This window comes from Ambystoma mexicanum, chromosome 11, assembly GCF_040938575.1.
Source record: "Ambystoma mexicanum isolate Mex_15411 chromosome 11, UKY_AmexF1_1, whole genome shotgun sequence".
Taxonomy (NCBI): Eukaryota; Metazoa; Chordata; class Amphibia; order Caudata; family Ambystomatidae; genus Ambystoma; species Ambystoma mexicanum.
In genome coordinates, this window is record NC_090934.1 from 537,553,363 (window position 1) to 537,579,981 (window position 26,619).

At 46.3% G+C, this 26,619-nt stretch overlaps 1 protein-coding gene across 4 annotated transcripts in view; it reads right to left on the bottom strand.

Annotated features, from left to right (window-relative positions):
* PRR5L (proline rich 5 like) overlaps nt 1–26,619 on the bottom strand; it is a 344,445-nt gene that overhangs the window by 88,131 nt on the left and 229,695 nt on the right. For all 4 annotated transcript variants that reach the window (XM_069623352.1, XM_069623350.1, XM_069623353.1 and 1 more), the window contains one exon: nt 12,072–12,129. In XM_069623352.1, the coding sequence (XP_069479453.1) occupies nt 12,072–12,129 (58 nt within the window). The remainder of the gene's footprint in view (nt 1–12,071; nt 12,130–26,619) is intronic.

Here is a 26,619-nt window from a genome sequence, read left to right on the forward strand (position 1 = left end):
CCTAACACTAAACCTTCAGCGCACTAAAGCCTTTTAATTGCATGCAACTTGATCCAAAACACCTCATAGTGACCCCAACTCCAACCCCAGGACCAGCTCTCCATAAATGTCATAGCTCTTATCCCAATTCAAACCCTAGCTCTAATCCTAACCTTAGCATTAACACTGACCACAACTCTTACCCTAATGCTTACTCCACCCTACCCTGAGGTTTACCCTAACCCCTATCCTACACCAACATTGCCAGCCATCCCCTATCCCTTTCTTTAAACACATACCGAACCCCTTATACTTTTAGACATCGCCTTACTTTGTCAAGGGTTTTGACCCATGTTGAATCCTTAGACTGGGTAGATGTGGGGATGAGCTGGAGCCGCCCATTATTCTATCCCAGAACAAACTAAATCAATAGACTGGTTGGATGTGGGGATGAGCTGTCGCCACCCACATTCACGCCAGAATCCAGGAGAACTGCGCAGTTGGCATAAGACCACTCCAAAGATACAACCTTCTTGTGGGGGGTTCCACATCACCACTCTAATGTAAGGATGCCTATCAAAATAATAGCAAAAATCTCCTGTCAAATTCAAGACAACTCAAAAATGGATGCAGTACCGACAAATTCCCCAAGGCGGCGCTAGCAGTCTAAACTCTGAAACGGAAACAGTATTTAGGAGTTGCAAGAGGGGCAGGGACTTCAAAGCTTGTTGGTCAATTGAAAATCTTAGCCACCTGCTGTTCCCTGAGGCCAAGAGGCTCAGAACTCTTAACACCCCAGAGACTCACAACAGGAGGCAGGATATCACATGGCCCTTCTGAGTGAGAGGGAGGGGGTTTCCCCTTCAGCCTGAAGGAGAGAGACAATAGCCCCTTTCAGTTGAATGGGTATGTTAATTTTGAGTGTTTCCTGTCAACAGCCCTCTGCCAGCAAGGAGAGACATGTGATCACTGACCCACCCAGACTTCTGGAGGCGGACCCAAACACTTTGGGGAGTTGAATTGTGACAAATTATATATTTTATAGAAACAGTGATAACTTATTGTAACCAAATGACAGGAATGTACAACTTTGAGAGTCTTAGTATGGAAAATGCCCTCACGATTTGAGTCCAAACGCCGATTTGTACCATGTTCTGGGGCAAAACCCAGCTAATTATGAATATTGTAGACACTGTATTTAAGCTAGAGACATGGAAAGTTACTGGGATATATGTGGAAGGGAAATGTACCTATGTATAATTTTTGAAGAAAAACCAATGTTGCAAAACCCACTAAAATCGAAAATAAGTTGCCATTTTGAATGCAAGCTCCTAGAAACGCCAGAGTCGGGACAGGGACTATCTTTAGTAATATATCATGTGTACATGTCATTTCAACAAATTGTGTATCTGGGAAATATGTATTTGAATCAAATATAGATTTGTGGGCAAATTGACCAGGGGAGGATCCTCTGACCCATAAACAGACCTCATCATGATGACAATCCATTTCCTTCCCCCAATCATGGGAGAGGGAAGAATTGGGCCAATGACAAGTAGAGAGGGGCAGGCTCAGTTATGCCACGCACACACCCACTTCCAAAACACATAATAAGAGACTACTGGGACAGGTAGAGACATTCATTTTCCATTTCTGCAGAGCATTTTGACGACCGACATCCCATCCAGACAGAGACCAGAACCAGGGACCCATAGACTACAGAACTTTGAACCTAGAAGGCCCACTGCAAGCAAAAGTATTCTCAGCAGGCCTTCAGAATCCAGCAAACCTAACCAAACTATTCAACAGCCGGGCGAGCTGTTTGAATTCTTTGCCAAGGACTTTTGCCGGAACCGCAGACCAGACCCAGACCGCTGTGAGCAGAACCAGAGATCCAGATTGCTGTGAGCAGGACCGGTGCCTGATTGACCTGCCGAGCAGAGAGAACCGCCGCTGAACGTGTTGACCAGATCCGTGACGAGGCCTATTTCAAATTTATATTGTGAGTACCTAGCAGAACTGTGCAGAACCAATCTCTTAGTTAAAATAATCTAATTCAAGCTATTTTAACTTATTAGAACTGCCTCCTAGAATCGTGTCATTCTGTCGTCTTTAAAACTGAGAACTGTCATCTGTCATTCTAAAGCTGCAAGCTGTCACCTGTCATTGAGTTTTACTTTAAATCCGAAAATCTACCTTTATTAAATCATCCGTATCTCTTGAACCGTTTGGGCTAGGAACGAAATTCAACTTTCATTTTAAAGCTGAGATTCTCGGCTTTCCAACGAACCTACAACCGACTTGATCCTTATACTTTTGCCGTAATCGCGATTTACGCACTCGCAAAATTTACTGCGATTTGGCCTGATTTCGTCATCTGTAAAAAGATAGCCGCTTTTGCCTGAAAATTCGTTTGCAACCTAATAACCATCCCTGAACCATTGTTAGGGCTGACCTGAACTGATTTAAAGTGTCTACCACTCACCCTGAACCTCCTATAGGGAATTAAAAGCAATTTTAGCATTTTTCACTTCCTTGCCACCACATTACAAAGCACTCTTGCCCGTGTTTTAAAAAGCATACCGGTTGTCTAAGCTTGCTGGGGGGGAACCGAATTCCGTATTGTATTTGATTGTATTCCTGAAGACTGTGTGTGTTACTTCCATCTCCTTGCATTGCATTGCATTGCATATAGGGGGGGGGGGGTGAATTACCACCAGGGGAAAAGTGAACATATTATCTCTTGTGAAACCATATCAGTTTAATTTCTGTACTGCATTTGTTCCACCTTGCATTTCCTTGAAACCATAAAGCATTTCAGCTACCTCATCCTCTATACTACTTCTAAGTAACCAAATCAGTTTACCAGTAGAACATTATCCATTGTTGATCACGGTCATATTTTAAGTGTGATATCCAATATTAATTTATGATAAAAGTGTGATAGATATATATTGTTATTTTTCTCAAATAAACCTTTTAAATTTGCAAAACAGACCTACTTCTTGGCTCGGTGGGGTCAGGGGGATTCTAAGAGAGGGGTGTTATATAAGGGTTGTCATCCAGAGTACATGAACTGGACCTAAAAATCTATCAATAAGGGTTTCCCTCAGTATCCCAGACTAGGCATTGACTTAGCTGTAGTGTTGAAGTGAAGCCGCTTAACAACTGTAAGCCCTACCTTAAACAGCAACCATCTATTTTAAACAGCAACCATCTATTTTAACCAAACCCCAACATCACCAGCCCTCCACCATGACCGGAACACTTATCCTAGTTCTAAATAAAATCTTTACTATAACCCTAACCCCTAGCCTTATCCTAAACCTAAACCAGGCAATCACAAGCCCATTAAACCCTCATTTAACCTCAGAATTACCCTGAAGCTCTGCATTTTTGGCTACTTTTCAGCTGCATTTTGACAATTTATTGCTTGGATACTGTCACTGCAGAAGTGTTTTAACCATGGTTTTTTTCTCTGTCCACATTTTTGTTGGCAACATTTTCACTGGATACCGAACTCATTCACCTAGGGTCACAATGTGATGTGATATGCGACTGAGAAAGGATTTCATCCATTTACTAGAATCCCTTGACTAACTCATTTAGCAATGTTATCAACAATTTTGGGCACTTTCAGCCTGGTGATTAGGGAATAAATCAAACTGAACAGTATTCTGGCTTAATGGACACTGGTTGAATTGTACAACATTTCAGATACTGTAAGCATCACACCAGCAGTTACACACAGGAGGGTCGCCACGCCTAGATTTTTTATATTTCTACTCAGGCATTTAATTGCTCCCACATTATTATAGTGTATCACTCTGCACAGGACCTTTCCATTTACAGAATTACGAGATGTGATAATTATCAGGTGCCCGAAAAGGTCTGCATGATTCCAAGTCAAGCAGACCTTTTGGTCATTCCCCATTTTGGAGTCTGATGGTCTGGTAATTACCACATGGGGTAATTACCACAGGCAGTACTGCTTTTGCATGGAGGTTTTTACCTCCACACAAAATCAGGCCGATGCATGAGTTTCAGTAATAAAAACTGAAAAATTGTCAAGAGTGGTAAAGCATCTGGTATTCAGTTGCCTCCACAGAAAGCAATATTTAATACACCAGCACCAGACAAGCACTGGCACTGCAAAACTACTGTGCTGGTGATCTGGCATAGTATAGAAACTTAACATTTCATAGCATATCTCAATATAAAATCTCACATACATTAAATTTAGGAATTATTGTACAGTCCAGTCTGCTGCTTTCCCAAACCACCTAGAACACTGTGTATCTCTGCAGTCACATGAGAGAGCAAATACAGAAAGTAAGCAGAGCCTGCAGTGTGACACAAGGCATAAAAAACAGGCAGACTAGTTGGGACCCTCAGAACGGGGGCGTGTACAGCATACAGGATCACATTATGGATTTGCAGTAATGCCTCAGGAATTACTGCCAAATGAATACAATTACGGCTGCTCTGTACTGCAAATTTACTCTGGAATTATGAGTGAGGTAACTCTCATTAGTCCCCATTTTTTGAGTCCTTTGGATGCCATGGGGATTTTGGAGGATTCACTCTAAGCACTAATTCTACTGTGGTAAGTGTTCCATTCCCACAAAGAACCACAGGTATTTCCGATGTGGGCCCCAGATCAGGATATGCATGTAGGCGCCCTGAAGATCTACAACACTGAGCCAATCGCCTTCTGGAGAGAGGACCTTATCTGGCTGGGCGTAATCATCTTGAATTTCTCTTGGGGTAGGAAGAGATTGAAGTTGGAGGTCGAGGATAGTGCGCAGGCCAGCCTGGTTGGGTTTGGGCATTGTAAACAGATGGGAGTAATAGCCCCCCCCCTTTGCTCACGCAAGGGAACAGGTTCCACTGCTCTGAGGTCTAGAGGTTTCTGTAACTCTGCTCTGAGGGATGGCGACCCAGTCTGCTGAAGAGGAGGGTGAGAGGGTGGGGTATGAGGGAGGGGCAAGTGGAAGCCCACCCGGGTGACAGACAAAACCCATCAGTCTTCTGTGATGGTCTGCCATGCCTCCAGATGAGACCATCTGTTCTCCCAACAGAGTCTCGCGCGAACGATGGAAAACATAATTTAGAAAGTTTATCGGCGGTGAGGCCACCTGTTGCCGAAGAGGGGGCTGTTGAGCAAGAGAAAAACCAGCCAGCCTGCCTTTGCTGCTTGCCGCGAGGCCCACCAGCGGTAGCTTCTGTCCGGCAGTTCTGGAACCCTCGGAAAACTGAGAAGGACCTTGTTTGAGACTCTGACTTCTGAGTATAAGCTGCTTTAGCTGGGGTTTTGGCAAGGACCGACAAAGATTTAGCCGTTTGATTGCTTGCCTTTGTTTTGGCGAGTTCCTCATTGGTGGAGGAGTGAAACAGTTACTTACCTTACAAAGAGAAGATCAAGTACTTTGTCCTGAACCCGCTTCGAGAACTTCATAGCATGCAACCACGCTTGGCGTGAGATGTCTACTCCAACCATAAGGCCCGAGCGGAAGTGTTGGCATGATAGCAGATATCGAGCCAGCACTCTGGCATCGGATAAGCCGCCTTTAAAATTTGAGCCTGTCAGTAGGAATACAATCCCAAAACTCAGCAAGCTCCTTACACAGCTTGGGATTTGCAGCCGCCAGGATGACCTCGATATTAGCCTGTCGCAGCTGAAGACCTGAATTGGAAAATACTTTTTCCCCCCCAATGGCATCAAGAAGCTTGTCCTCCTTGGAAAGGACTTGAGACGCTGTTGTGGAGGATATAGAGGAGTGCTTACACTGGAGCATAGATGCTGCCACGACCGTTGATGAGGGGAGTGGACATGCAGTCAAGGGTATGTCTTCTGACGAGTGTAGATTGTAGTGTAGATTGTAGTGAGTGTCAATTTTCCTGTTCAGGTGCTGACCGGAATGAGATTTTTCCCAGACCTTTCAGGCTTCAGCTAGAACATCCTTCTGAAGGAAAGGGCCTGTGTGCTACTGTGTTGAAAGATTAAAGGCTCCTGAAAGTACACCTTCTTGTGGAGCCGGAGGCTCGGGTATCAGAATATCTAGCAATGCCATCATATCCACAACCCGGTCATGAAAGGCTCGGACAGAGTGGGACGGGTCTTCGCTATTCTTGTCCGCTTGATCTTCATCCAATGCGTGGGAACAGAAACCTGATCCACAGCACATGGCAGCTCAGACCTTATGGGCAGACCTGACCGCGCAATGGGAGTCTTACTTGCAGGTGAAAGCGAGGCAGTGGTGGTAGTGGAGGAGGGGGCCCCACTGGAAGAGGAGGAGGGGTTGGCACTACCGGAACCGGTTCAGGTGTAGCCGGAGCAGGTTGTGGCTCGAGAGGCGGAGAATACATTTCTTTGAAAAGATCCTTAAAGTATGCCTTCATTGGGTCAGAGTGCATAAGAGCCTGGAACTTGCTAAAAACACACACCCTCAGAGGAAGGTTTGGGCACAGGAGTGGGTAGAGGCCGCTCTGAAGGGACATACCGCAGGATTGCAAAGAGGCTGGTTGCCAGGATGGCCGTCCACCTGCTGGATCCACGTAAACTAAAAGGTGCGGACATAGGAGGGAGCGAGACTGGCAGCAGAAAACGAGCATGCCAATCCATTGGAGGGCGGAACGGATTCCTATTGTCCACATTACGTGGAAAAGGCTGTTTGGTCCCAAAAACAGGCCCCTCGTAATCAGCCGTTGACAACGATTTTGTGAGAGAGGTAGTCAAAATGCCTGCCTCAGATCACAGGGGTTGGGCTGCCATTTTGTTACTGCCTGAGGTGCACTGCGTCACAGGTGTTAGTGAGTCCATAGTCACCACAGGGTTATCAGGGGACTTTTTTTTCCATTTTAGCCTTGTGACAGGGAACCTCGGCAGAGCCGGTGTTAGCAAATGAGTGCTTTTGCGACCCCTTCGATTCTGCTGAAGAATTAGCCCTCGGTGAGGGAACCTCGGCTGAGCCGATACTTGAAGACTTAAGGTGTTTACCTTCTTTCTTTGCCCACTCAGCAGGATCGTTTCAACCACAGGATTGTGTGTGGGAAGGCTTCGGTTCACCCCCCCATAGCCAGAGCCCTTGGAGAGGCCCCCTCGATCTTGCTTGTTTTAATTCTAGCCCCTAGTAGGGGATCCTCTGGTAAACACCAGTGCTTTTAGTCCCATTACTGGAAACCTCAAGACTAGTCTGTACATTTAGTTCCAGACTTGGAAACCTCAGGAACTACCCTGGTGAAAACAGCCTCAGAAAGGCTGGGCTTAACCTTTTCCCCCCCAGATGGGGAACCTCGGATGAAGATCTGGTCCCGACAGCCCCCTTACAGAACCTCAGAGGAAACTCCGGAGTCCAGGTTAGATCCCTTTTGGGACAACTCAGGGAGAGCCCTGGTAGAAGTGTGGAATCAGAAAAAATACAATATTACGGCTGTTACACCGAGCAGAGGAAAATACACCGACACGGGCTTATAAAGATTCCCAGAATCTTGATTACAAAACTGAACAGTATTCAACAAAGTACACAAATAGCTATTTGGCCATCAATACATCTCAGAGACCACCAGCAGGGTACAATATGAGCAGTGAGGGAATTTCCTAGCTGGACATCGGTGCTTTTATACAATTTGTAAACTGATGTCCAGCCCCCTTATAGGTTAATCATGCACTGGGCTAGGGTCGCGCCAGGTTCACTTTCCTAATTTACATATCTCGTGCATGCGGTTTACTTTTCAATACATTTACTAACACACTCCATTATTCTTCAATTTAATATTTACACTCTTTATATATTGCTTTAATACAGACCAAACAATGTTTTGCATATTATATTTGGATAGCATTACTGTTCTTGTATACTTGTAGTTTAACATTGCTAATTCAAGTAATCCCCTGCTCCGAGGTCAACAAAGGACAAGGTCTACATGACCCTAACATGTAGCCTGAAGGCAGGTTGGACATTAACTTCCCTACAGAGGTTGGAGAGGGTAAGGCAAGAACAAGGACACACAAGATGGCCATTTTAGATTACAGGGTGACTTTGTACAAAACCCCAAAATGGCGGTTTCTAACCTAAAATGGAGGCTTGATTCAAGATGGCGGCTTACATTAACTTCTAAGGTCAAGACCTTGCCACAGAGAGTTATTTACGTACAATTTTCAAGCAACTTGGCGTAGGCCAATATACATACAAATTGTTTGTAATAAGAGGCTTCAATATCCGGTTTGACAGAAGAGCCACTTGGGCCACTCCCGGAACCAGAAGACCCCGAGAAGTAGTCCCCTGGCCGGGGTGCCCTAAAAAGGAAGGAACTTACCGGACTTCCCTTTTTCTATGATGAACTGCTGCCAGTGAGGAGGAGGAATCTGCTGGAACACCTCCTCCCACCTGACAAGCTAGCGCTGGAGTGCACGGACAGAGAGGGAGTCACAGTAGAAGCAAGAGTCCCATTAGTGTTTCGGGCCCAAGCACTCCAGACAGAGAAAATGGGGACCCGCCCTCGCGAAACAACGTTCGCACGAAGCACAGGACACAAATCCCAGATGCTGTGGCATAGATGGAAGGAAGAAGACTGTGCAACCGGAGCAGGAATATGAAGGACAAGGAAACAAAAAATAAAAAATTCCCTAAAATGCAAGTGAGTCCAACCCCTCCCGTGTGGAGAAAAGGACTTCAGGGCGATGCACGGGGCAGATCTGAGGAAGGCGGGGCTATGGTCACGTGCAGTGGCCCCGCATACAAATAAAAGGAGGACAAAACAAGTTATTTTTTATGCTCAAAAAGTGCTCCAGTCCCATCTCGATGGAAGGAATGTCCCAAAAGTATGGAGGAAAGAGGACGGGGCGTAGGAGTAGGAAGGGCACATTTATCTTAGATTAAGCAGAAGTGAAAACATCTGCAAGTGCCAAGTATTGGGCAATCAAGGGTGAAGAAAAGCACATGTACGACAGAGCAACCAAGTCTCCAGAGGCTAAGTGGAGTAATAGCTCCAAGTAAATTAAATCAAATAGCAGTAAATAACAGACACATTTGTGTTCTACTAACACGTGATGCAAGACTCAAAAACAAGGTCTATTAATTAAGCCTCAGTTGAAGATTGTGGTGTATCCTGACTCCCTTAAAAGACGCAGAGAAGAAAACAGTCAGCAAGGTCAACTACAAAGGAGAAGCCTTGGCTCATGGTCTACCCAATGAGAGATGGTAGGCAAATTGACCAATGTGGGCAGTGGTCTGATGTTCCCTGCTCCTGGGTTTCATTTTGCTTACGTGCTGCTAGCGAGCCGAATGTACAAAGTTGAGAAAGTATGCCAACCAATCAAGAGTGGTTATGTATCGGCATGCCACACAATGTTTTACAGGCCAACCTGCTGCTGTTACTCTGCTATAATGTGTATTATACATATTAAGAGGTGCTTCAAGGTGTGCCTATTAGATAAGGGGCATCCCGTGATATTACTAATACTTATATGATATATAGGTAAATATGTTCCATTAACCAATCCCTCCCTTCAATAGGTTTTATAGTTTGCCACGTAGGATGATGTCATAGATGACGCATTTTGAGGTGTAAAGTCTTTGTATAATGGAAACTTAAGTGTGAGTTTGTCCACTACATTTAGTTGTTCACCAGATTGCCCTACTTTATTTGAGCTGATAATAAAAGTACTACATTGTCATATTCTTTGAGTCTGTCTAGTTATTTGGGTCTGAGGTCATTATTGGTAAATCCAGGTCTGAGGTCATTATTGGTAAATCCATCGAGCACACAAGACACTCCAAGGCGCTAGTGCACAATATAGTTGGCACCAGTTCCACGGTGGCCATCACAAAAGAAGATGTGACAACAGGTAACAATTGTTCAGTACCATATTGAAAGGATGGAGCAGCGGATCAGGATCTTATGCCTGGCACCTAAAAAAAAAAAAAAAAACATATGTTTCCAGGCAGGAATCTGAGGAAGCAACTCACCCGGTGTAGGACCTGGTCTTATTACCAACCAATAGCCAGGCTGGTTTATTTTGCTGGAGAAACAAACGCTGCTACTTAGGATCTTATTGGCAGGGGACTGATGGGCATTTCTTTTTTTTAAGTAGTCTATAAAAGATTTCAGCACCTGCTTTCGCTACAGTGTCTTGGAAGTTGTTCTTTGCACATTCTTGCTCTGCCGAAACGTCCCATCTGGACTCTATGCATGCAACTATGATAAAAAAAAAAAGGTTTTCCTAAATATTTAAAGAGGCTAATGTCCCTTTTTTTTCAAAATTCTTTATAAACCCATTTTTTCAAGAATGTGAGGTGTAGGATTCTGTATTTGCATACCAAATATGATGAAAACTATTTTTTTGCACAATAATGGGAGGATGTAAATGTGGTCATAGCAGCAGACAATGAGGCAGGTCAGGAGACAAGGCAGTTGTATAGTTTTGGGAATGATAGCCCGTCATTTTTTGTCTCCAATGACATGCAGCTATTTAGTTATAGAACAGCTTCTGGGGCTCCTTTTCGTTTTGTATCAAAGTGAACATTTTTGCTTAATTTGCGAGTCTCTAGAGAAAGTGATGGATTGTGGCAACTCCTTCATTTGGTTACAAGAGGTAGAGAGAGCTCCTATAGGCAAGAGAGACTGTCGCCTTTGAGCACAGACTGAAGTTCAGAGTCAGGAGGACGCAAAGTAAATGAATCTAAAACAACCAGAGAATTGAAGGTGAAATAAATGTACACGTTTAACCAACGTTAGAACATTGGATATCATGTGACTTTGAATAAATGTAAAAGTTACATACATCGAGGTCTTCTCAACAAAGGCTTTTTGCTGAAGGCGAGGTCAACTACAGTGAATTCCACAGCAGTAGTGGACGGTGACCGCTGCAGAGGTATGTGACATCTTCAGCAAACCAAGGACACATGGAGACAATGGCTTTTCTCTCTCAACCCTACTAACCAACCATCCCAACCCTGTTCCTTTACAGGTCCGCCTGAGGACCATGAAAATGGCAGCGGTGCACGATAGAAATCACAATAACATAACACATGGGGGTTTCAGTGGACCGCTGTGGCTCTAGCAGAGCAGGTCAACACCAGCAAATGGAGACTCTAGATGTGCCATTGCTGGCTCCAGCAGTGCTCAGGAGCTCTCGTGGAACCGGTACCTCCTACTGTAGCAGACAGGGGAAGTTCACATCTAGCAGTGCATTCGGGAGTAATGGCACAGCCACTGCCATGGGTCCTCATTAATTAGGCTGTCCAGATGTTCTGGACTACTAATCCCATAAACCTTCAACACCGAGTATGCTTGCTAGGGTTCATAGGAGTTGAAGCTCAAACGCACATGAGCAACCGTATCAGGAACAGAATCTGCTTGGATGGAAGAGCCCGATGATTCCGCTTCAGAAGGACACTTGGGGGGGTGGCGGGGGGGGGCATTTGGCAACCCATTCCTGCACACTGTCTCACTCCAGGCACTGCAATCTGCCTAGAATTAGAAAGAATGGGAAAGCCTGGCCCCGAGGTGGGCTATGCTACAATGCAGCTCTGCAGAGACTGGCAGGTGAGCGCCAAAAAGACCATCTGGCGTACAGTCATTTTAAACAAGCAGAAGAAAAAAAAAATCATCAAAACCACAATTTTCAACTGTCACAGCATTTCTGAAATTTTGCATTTTACTCATCTGCACATTTCCCTGTTCTTGAAGCCTAAAAGGCCCTATATCCAGGGAGCGGGGCTAGGGGCCATCTTAAGTGTTTGCCACCAGCAGCTCGATGAATAAATAAAGACGGACAGAAGATGCTGGGAACCACCGTCTTGAACCCAAGTGACCGCAATTTCACGCCTCTTATCATGCGGACTCCACAAGTTTCCGAGTACAAGCTGTGGAAAAAACACGTCTTTTCATAAAGCCACAGAATGCAAGTAAACAACAAACCACAAGGCAGTGTTGTGCGCACAGAGGCGGGAGCTGTGTGCAGGCCGCCGCCGCCGCGTGCTGCCGCCCTGAGTCACGGCGGGGGTTTCAGGACCAGCGTCGCCGCCTGCAGGGGCTTCAGCGAGGGCGGCGGGGCTTCCCCTGCCCGCACTGTCCGGGAAACTCACCTTCGTAAAGCTTCACTTTATCCTCCATCAGCAGCAGACCTTTTGGCAGAAGCTGGTTCTGAAAACAACCAAAATGAGGTTCTGTGAGTGGAAATAGTTTTACTTTCAAAGTGACCGTTTGTTGCAAGCAAGCTACAGACACACACACACACACACACACACCCCTTCCCCCATCCCAAAAGCATATGCCATGATACTGAAAAGCCCTTCAAAGGGAAAACAAACTGAAAACCTGCAGCACTGATGGAATACGGCTGGAGGGAGAGATTCAGCAGCACTGATGGTACACGGCTGGAAAAGGCGAACCGGGAGTACTGAAGGAGACAGAGACAGTATCCAAGCAGGGAGAACACAAGAACCAGGAAGGAAGGAAGAGCAGGGGGAAGGAAGGAACCCAGGTGGTAGTAAGCGCTGAGCTAGGTACTGGAAACACTAGCGTTGAGACGCGCTGAGCTCTGGCAGCGTCTCCCCAAGAGGCAGCTGTATCGAGTAACGAGTCAGAGACTAGACCGTCTCTTTTGGTACATGGGGCCCCATTTTGATCCTGGCGGTTGAGCCGCCATTATACCAGCAAATGTTGATACACTTTCTGGCACCCGGGCTGGTGGCATTGCCGCCAGATTACGGGTACCGGAGTGACGTAGTAAATCCCCATTCATGAAGTCCCATAGGACTCCATGAGGGGATTTGTCAGTGATTAGGGCTTTTTATGCCGGTGGGGCATCTGGCTTACCTGGGAGTAAGGTAGGTGCCCCACCCGCAAACCTGCAGTCGGACGGTCGGGTAAAGTGTTAGCATTTTCGCGAATACCTGCACTTTTTACCAGACCGTCTGACATAGAATGAGGACCATGGGCTTCCGATCCGATTCAACAGTGCTTTCTTTCCCAGCGTGTGCTCCAGGAACCAACCGACCCATCTACATGGTCTCCAGCTTTACCCTGCGTCTCGGTCCTCTGCCAAAAGCAGTTTTCTTTAGTTGCAGCCGCAATTTTGTTTTGAGGATGCAACAGGAGCCTAACACGTCCACATTTGAAGAAAACGAGAACAGAAAGACCTGCAGAAGGGTTCTCAAAACACCCCTGAAACGCATATTGGGGGGTGGATCGGCAGCTCAGAGCCGTGGTACACAAATGCACATATCATTTCCATACTAATTTGGGAAACTATGATCAGCAAATTGAAGCAGCCATGGCTTCGCTCTGGATCACTTCCATACAGCAGACATCCACAGCATTGTCAAAGAGCTGAATCTACTTTTGTATAGAGCGCATATGCAGTACTGTTTTGACCAAGTTTGTAAGGATAAAAGTCCAGCGTGGCCCTGATGGTATTCAAACAAGAGAAACCACAGGTTGAACTGAGATGTGTGCAACATGCCAATCAACCCATGAACCTATTGACCGAAACATCAGGTTTTTGTATAGCACTTCCTCCCGCTTCAAAAGTGCTGCAATAAGTGTTCTTACCTGATTTAATGGCACTCAATTTATCGACCACGAAGGAAGAAAGTGCTAAATTAACCATCTGTAATTCTATGCGAACTCAAAGAGACACACTGCAATGTCGGAGGCCTATGCTGAATTAGCTGAGCTATAGTAACAATGTTGTTGGCGATTCCCTAGCAGCTATACTGGTCGATCACCCCTCACTCACCCTACTGGGAGATTTCAACATTTGGTTGGATTCACCCGACAACTCCACTACACAACCACTCCTAGATAACCTGGAAGCCCTTAACCTGACCCAGCAGGTATCGGGTCCCACCCACAGAGCTGGACATACCCTTGACGCCATCTTTAGAGCTACCAATCTCATCTTCACCCTTACCCCTCGTCCACTCATATGGACAAACCACCATTCTCTTCTCCCTCCTGTCACCTTCCCTCCCTCCACGAAGGACCATCATCGACCCAGCATCCCTCATCTGGAATAAGGTGATAATAACCCTGATCTGGCAGAATCTCTGCTATCCACCCTACCAACCCTAATAACCCAAGAAGGACTTCCACCCATGGACTCCTCGACACATGGATTTCCAACGCCCTACTACCACTCATTCCCTTAAGATCCACCCCTCACGTCAGGGTGCCTTACTCAGGTGGGGCACCCCACTCCTCAAATTTTTCAAAACACAAAACAAGTTAATGACAATATCGATGGCCGTCCAATCAATCCACCAGAAACAAAACAGCCAATGCCCACAATCCTCACATTTACTAAGCTGAACTCCACAAGACCAAGAATCCTATAACAAGGATATACTAACACCTGCAAAAACAGCAAGGAGCTGCACAAGACCATTTCAAGATTCATGGTCCCCTCTTGCAGCTCCCCCTATTCCCCCCAATCCCTCTGCAACACCCTATCTGACCATTTCCACAAGATAGTGCTAGAAAGAACACATACTATCAATAAAAAACTAGCAACCCTCCTCCCCATCTACCACACTCCTCAAGGAAACCCTCCGACCAGCCCACCCCTATCTCCACCTTCTGCTCTTTCTCTCCCATCTCCAGATTGGTATTCCTCAAACTGTTGGACTGCCGGCCGGCTGGGTCACTAAATGACCCGTGACCCACCTCCCTCCTCAAAGAAATCTTTATTACAACTTGTACAGGGGACATTGCTAGGTCCATCCTCAATGCCTTCCTCACCTCTGGCATTTTCCCAGAAGCCTTTAAAGTATCCCATATCAAACCCCTCCTGAAAAAACCCTCCCTTGACCCTCACCAACCAGCGAACTACAGACCAACCATGAACTCCTGCTTCCTGCCGAATCGTACTGCCTACTCCCAATTTAACACCGTCGCATATACCAATCACCTCCTCAACCCCGCTCAGTCAGGTTTCAGCCCCCTTCATGGAACCGAATCCTCCCTATTCTCCATATGGGACGACCTCAAAAACACTGCAAACTCAAAAGGGCTGTGCCGCACTCTTACTTCTTGACCTCTCAGCGGATTTCAACCATTAACCACAGCATACTCGTTGACAGGCTCCACTCCTATGGCTTTAGGGACACTGCACTTAACTGATCTCCTCATTCTTTGCAAGCAGACACCAAATTACCTACCATCCCCCTTTCACCTCCTCCACCTGACCCGCCAGAAACAGAGACCCCGCCACCAAGGGGTGTGCCTTTAGCCTCTCCTCTTCAATTTCTACACATTTCCTCTCCCCTCACTCATCCGCTCACACAACCTCACCTGTTACAACTACGCTGGTGACACTCAAATCCTCTTTAGAATTCTGTCACCAGACCTCCCTCAGACATTGACCGCTGGATGACTATAAATCATCTCCTGCTAGACCCTGGGAAAACAGATCATGATCTGCGGAAAGACCGCCCTTTTCCCACAACCGACCCTATGACTTCCCACCCTAAACCCCTCGCGTCCGCCAGTCAAAAACCTGGGACCTGGGTTGCACAATGAACACCGACTCACCCTATCCAAAAACATTAAACTGTCCAAATCTGGTAACCTATATCTCTTCATACTGCGACCCATCTTCTCCAACCTCTACCCCCACCTCCACAGACTGACGACAGTTATGCCCATCGTCCTCTCTCGACTAGACTATGCAAACTTTCTCTACCTGGGTACACTTGCCTACCAACTTAAAAGGCTCCAAATAGTCCAGAACTCTGCAGTCAGGCTCCTCCTCGCCCAAAGAGAACACATCTCCCATGCCCTCTGCAGCCTCCACTGGCTCCCGATCGGACGGCGGGTAACATTGAAAGTCATGTGCGTCCCCCACCGAGCACTGCACAAGATAGGCCCTAAATACCCACAACAGAATATCACCCTCTATCACCTCACCATAAACTTGTGGTCAAGCAATGCTCTTCATCTAGTGCTCCCCACTTCCAAATCATCCAGAACTGGAGGTTTCAATTTCTTAGTCCTGGCCCCCACATCTGGAACTCCTTGCCAACCCACATCCGAAACGCACACAATACCACATTATTATTATTTATTTATTATTTATAATGTTTTGTATTTATTTGCAGCACACATAACCCATTGGTATCTAGGCGCCAGTTTCATTGTGGAAGGGAAGGTTATTTATAACGCGCTCAGCGTGGTCTTGCTTTCAAGACCCGCGTATTGCCACAGAGCTACCCTCCAATCCCACATGAGTTACCGGAGACCCCTCAAGACATGGCAACTCAGCATTATGAATCATATCCATAGCTGGGAGGTCCCAGAGTAGCCTAACCCGAGCAACTGGGCCAGAGGCATCACTGGGCATTCCGGCATTGCCAACACCAGCTCATTACATGATGCCGACTGACGTTATTTTATTATCTAGTCATCTTATTTGGATGAGCTCAGAGGGAATATGGCAGTGGCTAAGGCACTCCACCTGGAGAAAGTTGACAGTGACCACCGCTTTAGCGCTGGAAGAATCTGTTGGGAATGGCTCTCATAGATGGCTTTCGGAAGGCGGGCAATGGTTTGCACTTCGTTGGTTCTGAGGGTGGACAATGTGTTGCGCTTAGATGGACTTAGAGGGTCGGCAATGTGATGCGCTTAAATTGATCGGAGGGTGAGCAATGTTTTGCACTTGGATGGTTTCGATGGTGGGGAATGCGCCTGGATGCGCTTGGTTCTATTTTCAGGGTGGCCAATGTGTTGCACTCGGATGGTTTTGTGGGAGAACAATTTGTTGCACTTGGAGGAATTTGGGGGCCGGTAATGTGTTGCACTAGCATGAAATGTATTGTTAGCCTACCTGAGATACCTCTCTGCACCTTCCACTACATGCACTATGCAAACACCTGAGCCATTAGAATGCAGCTAACCCCCACGTTAAAATTCGGCCTAGCTGCACACATAGTATCTTCCCTGCCACGCATACATTGCGCAGCACCTCTAGTATCAGAATGCAGCAATCTCCACACAATATAATTTGATCTAGCTACACACATCTCTTGCGCATACTCTCCAGACTACCTCTGCACCCATCCACATGCCTGCTCAACATGGGTGGCAAACAGGGACTTGGTCACCCGACCTACCTTCTTATTCGCTAAAATGCACACACGCATTCTATGACTCACTGACAAATTTCCCATACTGGGACTTCGGTTCCCAAGGGCGTTCAACCTATAGCGCGTTGCGACTATACCAATGGTGAAAGGCACTATACAAATGCCCATTACATTACCAGCCTAAGGAAGTACAATGAATATAAATAATTCTGAGGAAACTTGGTGATTGATATAACTGTCCCTCCCCCAACACCATGTACTTAAAACCTGTTCCCAGAGTACTGTGGAAAGCAGTCAAAGGTGTTTGACATGCTCAGGTCTGGTTATTGATGGAAGGCTGGTCCACAAAACAATACACCAAATCAATTAACTGTCCACGGTATATGGGGGCCAAGACCTGTACTGCGAACAATCAACATAACCGAATGTTCAATCGTCAGTGGAACACTAGGCTTTTCTTGATGGGAGGCTGACCTTGGCAGTCAGTCAGTCAATCATACCTCGGAACACTCCTGCTTAAGCAAAATGAGTGGCATTTTTGTTACCATTCAAGCTAGACAAAATGGGCACAGTTTATACTGTTAGCCATTTACACTGTGCCCATCACAACCGTAGTGGTCTTAAAGTGCAGAGTCTTACCTGTGTAGAGGTGAATTGTGACCCCGCCCAGGTTTTGTGGGGGTAAAACTGGGATAATTAGAGAAGGGAAAAGAGTGCAGGGGATGCATAAGGAGTTTGATAGAGGATCTCCCCCACCCAGAGTCATATCAGACTGGCCTCAGGGGTAGAAGACGGAACAAGTGTTGGCCTTGTATGTAGGGAATTGGTAAATAAGCCAATGGTATGCAGAATGAGTGAATTACATTGGAGGACATGTTGCAAGAAAATGCGTGCCAGGTGCACTACATAAAAGGAGAGATTCATATGCCAGTTTTAATATGTTATCTTCCAGACCTTAATAACAGGAGAAACAAAGGGTACTGGTCTGTAGCAGCTGTTTGAAGACATGATCTAGGTCATGGTTACTCATGTGGCCCTCCAGATTTCTTGGACGTCTGCACCCATGACACCCAAAGAGCAAAATATCAGGGGGAGTAGGATCATGGCAGTAGTTGTCAAAGCATCTGGAAATAAGTAACCGTTATCGCTAGGTTATGCACTAACAGGTTGTACGTAATCCTGCCATCTAAATTTATAGTACAGAAATTGTATCTTATTTTTGTATAGGTTAATAATGGGGATGCCGACTACCTCCGTTGTGGGGGTCATAATATAGGGTGCCAAGCAGAAGGCGCACATTCTGGAAACATTGATGCCATCTTCAGAAACTAGGATTCCCACAGAGATCACTTCAGTTTCCCCTTATTTGAAAGTAAATGTCCTGGATGTAGTTGAGGTGTGGGGCTGGGGAACCTGTAGAGCAGAGGTAGGAGGGATCGGTAGGTCATCTGTGCCAAACAGACTTAACTCCAGCATAGTTACACTAAGGTAGGGAACGACAATCTGGAATTCAGACTCTCTGGGAGGATTTGGTCCTTACTGGGTCAGGGGTATGCACCTTGTGGCTCTCCAGATGTTTTTGATGCGACTCTCATAATCCCTCACAATTGACTATCCTGGTTAGGGCTGATGGTAGTTGTGCTCCAAAACATCTGGAGTGCCACAATTTCAGAACCCTGTGCTGGACAATACAGCAGGTTCTTCTGATATCTCTTCATACTGTATTCCTCACGCTGACAAGCGCTGTAATACTGGAAATTATTACCCAATTTAATGTCACTTAATTATCGACCTCAGAAGGATGAATTGGCCCTTCAAGCTCGCAGATGCAGGCTTGCGAGATACCAAAACCAAGCTCTCAAAACAGCGCTGTGCATTGGTGAACAGTATGTGAACAAACGAGCAGGGGACATATGAGGAGCACAGAAATGTCAACTGCGAAAAATATGGGGTGCATGAGATGGTCCCAGAATGGTGTTGGGAGTTAGCGGCACGACTCTGTGGATGCGTTACTGCCCCCTCCTAAAAATAGGTGTTACAGCATCATGTTTCAATACCTGAAAAGTATGTCGGAAGATCTACGCATCATGGCAAGGGCGGAGGTAGCCAGCCTCCTGGTGCAATGCGAGCGTGAGGCAATGTATCGTGCCATTGGATGTGGAGGAGGGTATCGGTCAGTGTGTTGGGAGATCTTGGCTTAAAAAGAAATGGATACTCACCCAGGGATTTCCTGGCACTGAAACACGTGTGACCCATTCTGACAGTAGGTGGTCTGTGGACATACCCATACTACATACATACCATACTACCCCCTTACTTCTCTTGCTTTACTACCCCCTTACTTCTCTTGCTTTAGAATTCCAGGTAGGAATTCTTCTCCCGAGACGTGAAACCTTGAGGTGGGGCGAGTAATATTCTCTTCAGCAAAGGTAAACCATGGATTTCTCATCTGGATACCATTTAGACCTGTAGCTAGTAGCTGAACCTCTTGCTGATTCCATCTGTACAGGACTATGTGCTGTGCAATATGACCTGGAAGTCGCTTACAGACTTGCTATAACCACATGCATCTACTCACCATTACAGAGTCTTTAAGTCTCACCTCGCTTCCCTCCCGGTTATTGATTGGCAGCTTCCACGATGTAGCACCAGGGAGTAAGTCTGGGTATACAGAGAACACCTAGAGGTAATAAAGTTTCTTGATGGGATTTTCTCCCTTATTTATTCATGGTTTTATATTTATGCTGTGCTGGCCCTAACCAGAGGATAACAGAGCGCTTTCAAAGTTCAAAGCGTGGAGGTGAAAAAAGTTACAATTTTTCAGAAAAGGGTAGGAAGATCAGGATATATATAAGAAAGCTGTACGCGGTGTGGAAGGATTAGGTGGGGAAAAGATAGGCTTTGAGGATTTTGCAGTAGGTGATGATGGAAGGGGCGGCACAGCTATGGCTTGGGAAGATGGTCCAGGATTTCAGTGCCCACGGAGTTGAGGCCTGTTTTTGTGTGCAGGTTAGCTTGCACTGTGGAATCCGTGTGAGATTGTAGGTGGTGGGTTTGTCATGGAGGTAGGAAGGGGTTTTGAAGCGGAAGGCCTTGTGTATGTTGCAGAGTCTTTTTAAAGCAAATCTCATAGGGTATGTGGAGACAGGGGAGCTGGTAAATATCTGGGTTATGTGCCAGTGTTTGGGTAGGAGTGCAATGCATCTTGATACTCCATTCTGTACGGCTTGCACAGGGCAAATGTGTTGTTGAGGAGTCCTGCGAGTACAGAGTCTCTGTAGGCCAGCTTAGAGAAGACTAGGACAAAGGATGTTTAGAGGTGTAGCATGGTTTGTGGATGGCAGTTATGTGGTCTGTGAAGGATTGGCGGGGGCAATGGTGAAAATTAGAGACTTTACTGGTGTGCTCATGGAGGTGCATGTTGTCTGCTGCGACAGTTTTGATCCAAGGAATGAGGACCAGTTTAGGCTGGGGAGGCCGACGAGGTGTTAAGTTTTGAATGAGAATGAGTTCTAGAAAGTGGGTAGCCATCTGGGTGGTGATGGTGGAGAGACAGTATTTGGTGGTTTGAAGTCCTGAGGAAGAGGAGATCTTGCTATTTTTCTGCATATTGGCGGAACTTGATGTTGTGACTGCTTAGAATTTCTCTGAGGGATTCACCTTTTAGGTTGAACAGGAGGGGAGATGGGGGAAGATCCTTGCGGAACCCCATATTTGACTGTAGTGAGATTTGATTGATAGGGGACTGTGTAGTGAGGTGTGCCCTGCCAGTGAGGAAGGAGGTAAACCAGTTGAACAGTGCCTGAGAGTGTCATCCTGTGGGATAAAATATTTGGGAGGATGATGTGGTCAGTGATGTCGTAAATTGTAGAGACATTGAGGAGGATTAGAAAGTCTGTAAATACATCATAGGACCGAAAGGGGCCACGGGACCTGAACCAAAGACCCACAGTATGAACACACAAAGTTCAAGTCTGTAAAGCTTCCTTTTGCAGGTACAAGCTAAAAACGTAGCTAGTCTTGCACTCCAACTTCCACAAACTATCCGTCCTGGAATATCTTGCCGTAGCGTGCATTGGTACTCTGGAATTTATTCCAGAATTTGGCTTCTTAAAAGCTTAGGGCTATTCTCTTTCTATCCCCTAAACCCTTGAAAAACAACGCACCAGCGCACACTGGGGCAAGATATTCCAGGAGGGATAGTTAGTAGAGGTTGGAGGGCAAGAATAGTTGAGGATTATAAGGGCTGCCTGTCCTTGGTATTGTATTTATATTTTATTTACATTCATAGAGCACTTTGGAAATGAATGTTGTGGAGGTCCTCCAGTATGTGAAGGGTTGCTGTCTTGGTGAGGTAGCCAGGGTGCAAACCGGTTTGTAATGGGTTGTGCATGTTTGTTGTGATGTTGGAGACGATGTGTAACAAAGCCTTCCATTGTTCTGGCAAGGATTGTGATGAGGCAGTAGTGTTCACTGTGTGTGGGGTTACGTGATGGTTTCTCCACAAGGAGAGAGATTTGTGTCCCGTTTCGGGTGGAGTGCCATGTGACGGACAGGAGTTGATAATGTTGACCCAATGTGGGACCAGGGTGGTGGTGCAGATTATGGCAGCCCGAGATGGGCATGCGTTGCCTAGGTAGTGGGCAGGTTTTCGTTTTACAGTGAGGACGATGAGCAGGTCTTGGATGATGGGGGTGGGGGGATGTGCCCCATATATCTGATGGTTTGGAATTGGGAGTTTGTCTGTCGATGGTTTGACTGATGGGTATTTTGGATTTGAAACGTTCCACGAAGGAGTTGCAAACAGAGGCGGCTAGGACATGCTAGGTTTGAAAGCAAGTGGTCATAAAAGTCCAGTGCCTTGTCAAAAGAGTATTGATATGGTACCCCCAATGGGGACTAGGACAAGTGCAGACCATGGCTCTCACAATGACTAGAGCACATTAGGGTGTGTCCCTGCCATGTAACAAGTAAGGTGGTCTGAGGGGGAGGAGGAAGTGGCCTATGCGTTGGCCAATTTACCCAGACAGCTTACCATGGGAAGTACCATCACTTCTCCCGTGGACTCTGGGGAGGTGGCTACTCTTCACGGCAGTGCTTCCCCGGCTTCTTACCAGGAGTACTCGAAATTATTCTAGAATGAGGAGGGCCAAAAGGCAAACACTGGGTGGTAGTGTTGTCTCCATATCGTCTGGGTACAAAGGAAGATACAAAGGAGAAGTGATCTGTGACTTTCAATGGGGGCGTCACATCATGCACGCTACAGATCTACAAGAACAGGTCATGCACTGCAGGTGTACAGTTCAGCAGCCCCCCGTCTGCAAGCCTATACACAACAAGTTCAATTCACGAGGTTGTAGAGGAAGGGCAGCCACTCTTGAGAGAGACGATAGAAAGGTGTGGGGACATCTAACTCAATGGACATGGTAGGCATATGGTACTGCAAGAGGGGTGCTCGTCATACTACCCGTGTGAAATGGCAACTTTGCTGCAGGTGGTACTCTGTTCTGTCTGGGGAACCTCGGCATCACCACCCTGCTAGAAGCCCAGTTCTAGGAATGCAGGCTATTCAGTATCAAGAAGGGACTGCCTCCCTGCCCTATCCAAGAGATGAACTGTGATTACTGCAGCTGGACAGCACAAGCGGAACACAGTCAAGATCTAAAATGGCAGACTAAAGCACCATGATGCTTCCAAAGGAAGTGCCATTTTCCTCTCAAACTCCTTGTGTTCCCTTGGACAAATGTGGAGGCTGTGCTTGAAGCAGAGGCTTTCCAACTGGTTTTAAGGGCAACGTAAGCCACTGGCTGACTCCTTGGGAGCAGAGAGATTTGCTAAGTGCTGAAAATAGAAATAGTACCCAAATCGCCAGGGGATAAGCATTACTACGTCGTAACTGGCACTCTTTCCACTGCTAATTATTCATTGACAGCTCAGCAGTGGCTGGGCTCCAAACTCCAAGCCCGCCAATAACAAAGCCAAGTGTCACCTGCTCTAATGATCCTAAGCATGCAAACAGGATAAATGATTAGAACTACGTGGGCAGAAATAACTGTTCATGCAGAGGCCGGTGTGGGGAGCGCATTCAACTACCATATCACATAGCATTTCACAACATCCTTTCATCAGGCTCTTGATCTTGTGGGGAGAAGGGTCCCTTGAAAAAAATTGCCCTGAAGCAAAAAACCACAGAAATAAAATCAATTTCATACAGTTTGGTTTGCTTGGTCAGTTGCACTCAGAGACACAAACTATTGTCTATAATACACAGAATTATTAACAGACCATGAATGACCGATCATTTTGAAATCAATGCCTCTGTAAATAAACATATGAAAGGGTGCTTGTGATGTCCCATGTCTGGAGGCAGGATATCAGAGATCATGGCGCCTTTGACACGTTTGCCTTTGTACCCACTATTTAGACAAGGCACATGGCCATTGTTACGGTAGATTTGCGCATGACATTGCAGATACTAAGAGTTCGATTCTTTTTTAAAGCAATCCGGTGACATTAAGCAGGTGCTTCAATATTTCCCAAAGTACTAGGCATTCTGTATGTGTATGTATACTGGGCGTACGTACTGGCATTCTGTATGTGTATGTATACTGGGCGTACGTGGTGGCATTCTGTATGTATATGTATACTGGGTGTACGTGGTGGCATTCTGTATGTATATGTATACTGGGCGTACGTGGTGGCATTCTGTATGTGTATGTATACTGGGTGTACGTGGTGGCATTCTGTATGTATATGTATACTGGGCGTACGTGGTGGCATTCTGTATGTGTATGTATACTGGGCGTACGTGCTGGCATTCTGTATGTGTATGCATACTGGGCGTACGTGCTGGCATTCTGTATGTGTATGCATACTGGGTGTACGTGGTGGCATTCTGTATGTGGACTGAAGGGTTTCCCTCCCAGCTGCCTATTAACCCCTCCAAGTACGTTTGCATTAGAGCCCTTGATATGCAGAAAGAGATTCAAGAAAAGATGCAAAGAAAAAATGCAAAAGTTTGAGTGGGGTTATAACATAGGTGGGGCATACACCGAGGGTACATGGTTGAAGGCACCCAGACCACAAATGGCGATTCCCATCAATTCACAGTTGAAAGATTTGGAAGGGTATCTGGTGCGAAAGCCAACTGATGGAAAAGGAAGATGCCCACAGTGCTCAGGGGTGGACTGGCCTACAGGGAGCTCTGGGCCTTTGCACCGTGGGCCTCTTGAGTTGGATAAAGTAAAGCATTTATTACAAAGCTTGCAGCATATGCCAATATGGGCCCACTTTGAGAAACATTTCCAGGGCCACTTTAGCTTCCGCGTCTAGTCCTGACAGTAAAAGGAAGTTGACTTCTTCCCAACCCCCATTTATATTGCATCAAATATCTACACGTAAATTGTGCATCGAATCGTCTCCCACATGCTTCCTAAATAATGATCATTTCACACCGAGTAGATCGCAACTGGTCTGTTCAGATCACAATATTCTAGTGACCTGAGAAAGGATTGAAAACCCGAGCCCTGAGATTCTCAATTCAAAGCACCAGATACGGCTGGGTGCCTTTCCACACGTATACGCCTCAGTAACCTAAATTTGATTAAAAGAAACAAAACTGGTGCAAGTTCGACCAGACCATGGGCCTCATTACGACCCAGGCAGAGGGCCATGGTGCTATTAGCACCATGGTCCATGCCGGTGTCCGCCATGGCGGAATGGGGGATTACCACCCTATTCCGAGGTTGGTGGGCGGTAATTCCCCATGCCGCCATGGCCCTTCCCCATTCCCATTTTTGCCCCATAGGGCTCAATGGGAATGGGGAAGGCGCTAATAACGGTACCGCAAATTGCGGTACCGTTATTAGCATCAAAGTCCCTTTGCGGGTCCCTACTTTAACGGCTGGAAAAACCAGTCGTTAAGGTCGGGTCCCGCAAAGAGACCTTGTAATCAGGCGTTAAGGGTTTAACGGCGCCGACACCTTTTACGGCGCCGTTAAACCCTTAACGCCAGGGTCGTAATGAGGCCCCATATGTGTTAACTCCATGCTACAGGATTCAGGGGTTCTCCCGCCATCTAAAAGTGCCAAAACAAAATGACCCTAAACACTAGAGTGTTCCGGTTGTCACAAATTGAGCAAAATGGAATTTTGAGCAGCACTTTGAGACCGGAATAGGCCTCAGTTGAGCTCCACTAGATGTTTCCATTGTGTTGTGGTTGTGACGGAAGGCTGGCCCCAAGTGGCAGGGCTTGCATTATTTCTTTCCATTCATTTTGATGGGGCATATGTATTTCCACTTCAGAATTCAACATCTCTCTAATCATGAAAGTGGAACCATACTTTTCAAACTTCCGCAATGGTCCGATGGGGACACTTGCAAAAAAAAAAATTTTTTTTAAAAAATGATGTGTGCCTTTTGGTATTAATCACAGTCTTTGGCGGCTGTAAACTCCGATGAAGCCGTGTGAAAATGTCAGCGCCTTTACTTTGAAACTAAATGAAGATAGCTTTGTAACATTGAATTGCATCAACCGAATTCATACAATGAAGGGGCTGGACTATGTAAACCCTAAAAATGGCAAGTGATAGGTCACTGTTGTGGGAAATGTTGAGATGGAAAATTCCAGCACCTGTAACAAGGATTTACTCACCTCATTAAGGCTACCTTTTGTCCTACCAGATGGTAGAAACCAAGACTGCATTATTTTTTATGTGGGGGTGCTGAGCTAGAAGCTCTCTCAGATAGGACTGCAGGGTTTACAACAGTCAGTGGAAACTCCGGCAAAGCCAGAACTTCAGGAAACGGCTTTGCTGTAAAGAGGCGACTCACATTTGGGGAAATATTCTCCGGTATGATGCAATGCTTCATGTCAGAGTCGCTCTAAAGTGATGGTCTGCCTGCTAGATCCCACTTTTTCACTATAAATAAGGAACACCATTGCCATAAAAGTGTTGAAGTCCAGGGTGGCAGGAGTTGCTCATCTCTGCGGTTCGTCTTCCAGTGCTGGTCGGTCAGGAATCTGACATTTAAAATTGGGATTTGTCCTCAGCTCATAGCCATGTATTCTTGCATTGTGTCTGCCGTCGGCATACTTGCTGTGCATCTATTTCGGGGAAAAAGTATTTTGTAGCACTCTTGAATTGACGCCTAGTGGAAACACTTTAGAAACAGTCTAAGCCACATCGTTATACATTGTTTGGGAACACAAGTCTTTGCGTTGCCTGGATTAAAGACTCTCACCCTGGCTGCTGCCTAGAGCACGGTCTTGCAACACTGAGCCACTTCGGATTCAGCCACTGGGCTGTTGGTAGCCCTTTTGTTTGTACTCCTTCGAACACTCGAAGACTGGTGCTTAATATGGTCTTGCTTGGACTCCGCTTGCCTAAAAGCCACACTTGTGCTTTGCAGCCTTCTCCGTGATGCAAACATCTATGGTGTACATAGGTTTAGACCCATTGGCTACAGCTGCAGTGCTACTGCAAATTCCCACAAAGGCCCAAAGCCCACCAAGTGAGTACCTCGCTATGCAGACCTATGCGCTCACCTA